Source organism: Silurus meridionalis, chromosome 13 (assembly GCF_014805685.1).
Source record: "Silurus meridionalis isolate SWU-2019-XX chromosome 13, ASM1480568v1, whole genome shotgun sequence".
Taxonomy (NCBI): domain Eukaryota; kingdom Metazoa; phylum Chordata; class Actinopteri; order Siluriformes; family Siluridae; genus Silurus; species Silurus meridionalis.
Genome location: NC_060896.1, coordinates 8,111,389 through 8,115,667, shown reverse-complemented (window position 1 = coordinate 8,115,667; position 4,279 = coordinate 8,111,389). Strand labels below are relative to the sequence as shown.

General features: G+C 37.9%; 1 protein-coding gene across 2 annotated transcripts in view; it reads left to right on the top strand.

Annotated features, from left to right (window-relative positions):
* Nucleotides 1-1,089: 1,089 nt before the first annotated feature.
* sema3ab (sema domain, immunoglobulin domain (Ig), short basic domain, secreted, (semaphorin) 3Ab) overlaps nt 1,090-4,279 on the top strand; it is a 33,397-nt gene continuing 30,207 nt past the window's right edge. For both annotated transcript variants that reach the window (XM_046864722.1, XM_046864721.1), the window contains exon 1: nt 1,090-1,676. In XM_046864722.1, coding sequence (XP_046720678.1) covers nt 1,559-1,676 — 118 coding nt within the window. In that variant the 5' untranslated portion in view covers nt 1,090-1,558. The remainder of the gene's footprint in view (nt 1,677-4,279) is intronic.

The window sequence follows — 4,279 nt, the reverse complement described above, 5'->3', positions numbered from 1 at the left end:
CACTTGAATAATAATTGTAGAGTTGCAGTTTTGTGCAAAAAAAAGTTATCTGTTTATTTTTGCAATAATTGTTCTCTACAATGTAGTGGTGGCATGGTGGTTGTGTGTGCGATGCTGTGTACACTTTTTATCTTTATTTGACATGACTATGTTGTTGGTAATGAGATTACAGCTCATCATTTCCCAGTACCGATATGTGCTTATTTTCCTCTACTGCTTCATCGTTTTTTTTAAACACAGAATCAGCAGATTTCTTTTTCCAACCCTATTTTTTACCACAATTATTTCAATTCCTACTAATTATCTTCCATACCAACAACTGCCAGTCATGGAGAGTTGAGACATGTGATTCTTCTGAAATACATAAAGCCAGCTGTGAATCTACTTTTTGCCCTCTAACACATACATGAACTCATAGACATCCACCAATGGTTGACATTGCAGTGATTGACAGGAAAGACAAAACCATTTTAAATTACATTTATGGCATTTAGGTTTTATCCAAAGCAACTTACAACTATCAGCTAAAGGTTAAGGGTCTTGTACAAGGACCCAGCAGTGTGGTGTTGGGATTTGAACTCACAACCACTGAGCTACCACTTCCATTCCATCATGCCTTCCACTCAAAGAACATGGGAAATATAACACTTATGGCTCCCAGCCACGATCTCCTAAAGAAACTTTTTTTCTTCATGCCACAGTTGTTTTATTTATTGGTGGACTATTCATAATCTAGCAGAGGTGAAACCAAGGTGTTTAAAAACTCCAGCAATGCTGCTGAACTAATGACCATTTTAGTGTTGCTGCTATGTGAGAGAGAGAAAGAAAGAGAATAATGTAAGATACAGAAAGTAAGATTTGAATAAATAAGTAGTCCAGGTATTAACTAAACAAAAATAATAAGTGGGAGATGGACAGAGTGTGTGCATGTGAGTGTGTGTGCACTCAGATGGGTGGAGGATCTGTTGTGTCAGGCGGAAAAAAGAGAAATCTACCTACAGGATCCTCTCCTCCCAGCCCGTCCCCCTTCCCCCTGCTCTATCCCTCCCTCTCTTGCTCACTTGGCCAGGCTTTCTCACTTGGCTTCACTCTCTCTTCGACTGCGTACACTGTGGACTTGTGTGTACTGAGCTTCACAGGGCAGATCATGTGCATGTGTAAGTGTTAGGGAGCTAGTGGAAGTGCTTTAGAGCTCCAGTGAGCTTAAGTTTACTTTTGTCTTAGTGTGCTTTCAGCTGAGGTTCTGCTTTAACACAGATCAATACAAAAGAGGGAAAAAGAGAACAAGTCAGGGGGACCAAATAGATAAACAGCCTAAAAGCGTATAAAAGACATCACACACACTGGCACACACTTATTCTAAAGTGTGTTGAGAACCAATACCGGTGGTCAAATAGTTTTTTTTTTTTCTCTTGCCTGGACTGACCATTTCACCAAGAGGGATGTGACCATTGTGTGCTTTACACCCTGACTCTACACACATCCATACACCTGCTCCATTCTCAGGTGCTGTTCTGAAGATCTGGACCCCTGTTAATAACTGTGTATCTTGTGGATCATGATGGACTACGTTTTGGGGATGGCGGTGCTGCTGTGTGGGCTCTGGACGCCGCTGAGAGGAGCTGATGCTCAGCGTGCCAAAAGCAACGTGCCCCGACTCAAACTCTCCTACAAAGGTGAGGGCTCTTAATGTCCACTCCTGCTGATGCTGCCTGTCTGTGTCCTGCTGGTCTGCTCAGACTGTTGCTGATGTATAAATCCATCTTTCAGGTGAAAAGGTGACTCAATTGGTTGGTTTGATATTGAATTCATTGCTTTTCATATCATGAAGGGAAGAAAAGGAAATTGCACAGCTGAATTCTCATATAATAGTTTGCTGAAGTGGCATTTACAGTGTAATATATATTAGAATTACTTTATTAAAATCTATTAGAATTACTAATATTACTGGTGTGTGTGTGTGTGTGTGTGTGTGTGTATATATATATATATATATATATATATATATATATATATATATATATATATATATATATATATATATATATATATAATATATTATATATATATAATTATACTATACTAAATTAAAATCATACTGTAGAAAAACAGCTTGATTTGCATTTGAAATGTCAGAGTTTCCCCTCAAAACCAGACAAATAAACTTTTCTTGGATGTCGATCCTTGAAATTGTATTCTATTGTTCAAGTATCACATTCTCTCTGGAAATAAACTGTGTAGAAGCAAATAAAAAGTCCAGGGTGCGCGTTAATTTCTTTCCACATGTTCATTCAGTACGGTGAAGCGCAGCTGAAAGCGTTTTAATAACACATGAACTGATATCCAAGGATTACAATGCATGCAAATTTAATAGATGCCCAGGTACATGTGTGCTGTGTGTGAAAAGTGTGTGGGATACAATGAACAGAACTGTAGACTGATGGGAATGCTTGAATTGCACTCTGGGTTGTATTTTGCATGCATAATTCAGCCCTGATTACTTTCCATGAGCTCTTGGGTACAGTATGCCAGTCCTTGTGTTTTTCTCTTTTACCTTGATCTGTTCTTCGGCAACATTCTACATGCAGCGTGGATAACTGGCAGGTTCTGTCACGGTTTATTTAAATTACATGTCATTATCACACAGAATATGCCAATTACATGAGAGAAACGGTTCTCTTTTTTACATCCACGTTAAGGTCTGCTGTCTCTTTCTGGTGTTGGACATGTGTGACGAGCTTTTAACTACAGCATGGATGACTAATTGGGGGATTTCTTTTGTTTCCGTGGAAATACAGGGTATGATTTAATGACGTTGAACGACTTTTTTTCTGGTCCTCTGTCATGGGTGAGCAAAATGTCTGGAGACATGAAAAGAGGGATAGATAGATAGATAGATAGATAGATAGATAGATAGATAGATAGATAGATAGATAGATAGATAGATAGATAGATAGATAGATAGATAGATAGATAGATGAAAATAAAGAGAAATCAGAGGCAGTCTGATTGTAAAGACAGTAAGAAGAGTAAAGATAATTGTCATCATTGTTGCTGTCAGTTTTTTTTTACAGTAGTTATGCTGACAGCTCCTCATTATCATGGTAGTGGAAAAATCTTTTTACACTCTATAAAGCTCTACAGCAGACAGTGGTTGTTAAAACTGATAGCTCTGAAACCTGTGTGTGTGTGTGTGTGTGTGTGTGTGTGTGTGAGAGAGAGAGAGAGAGAGAGAGAGAGAGAGAGAGAGAGAGAGAGAGAGAGAGAGAGAGAGGTTTAACTGAAGCTCACTGCAACAAATACTGACACCTACAGGCACCTACATGGTATCCGTGCTGATTGTGTGTGTGTGTGTGTGTGTGTGTGTGTGTGTGTGTGTGTGTGTGTGTGTGTGTGTGTGTGTGTGTTTGGGGGTGGGGTCGGGAGGCTGGGAGGTTTGGTATGATCAAGATGAATAGAAGTTGATATAAAAAAGTATTAGAGTATTAAAGTATTGAAAAAGATAGAAGAGGGTAAGATAAAAGGGTTCTATGGAATGTGCAGTGAAATTGACGAGTTGAATTCAAACATGTGCACACAAGCACACACAGAAGGTATTCATATAACACTTTTAGATGATTGTTTTTGAATTTCAATAAAACTTGGAATACACCACTTTTTACATGTTCTTAAACACAGTCTGGACATCAATGACTTAGTTCTAACCCTGTAATCTAAAGTACCTGTTTAATAGAAAGGTAATCCTAGCTTCGTTGAAAAAAAAAAAAAATTCAAATCTAAATTTGAGTTCCAAGTCTAGATGAATTCAAGTCTAAAGATAAGTTCAAGTCTAATTCAAAGTGTAAAACAGAGGTCTTTGGTCTTTAAGGTTGTACGGGAGACAATGTTCCCAATAAAAAATCATTCTATTATGTGGTTTACAGAGAACGTCTAGAGTAAAAAACCCCTAATGGTGCAAAGGTTGTAAAGGTGCAAGCATTCAGAGTTCCAAAATTGTTTCTCTGTTGAACAGGCTTTTCATCACACTATGCTTACATACTGAGAAAAACATAAAAGATTCACAAAGATTCAATGAGAAGTGTAAATGTCTCCCAAAACATATCTACATAGAACCTGCTCTAATCTGCTCTAAAGAGGAAGAGATGTCTTAAGGATTCTGTGGTTGTTTGCTGTTAAAAAACTGGAATTTACCTTTAAAATATTAAATAAACTGTTGGGTTCTTTGAGATGGGAACGTGTGTCAAAAGGAAATATGGAACTTGATCTAAGGCTAAAAAGA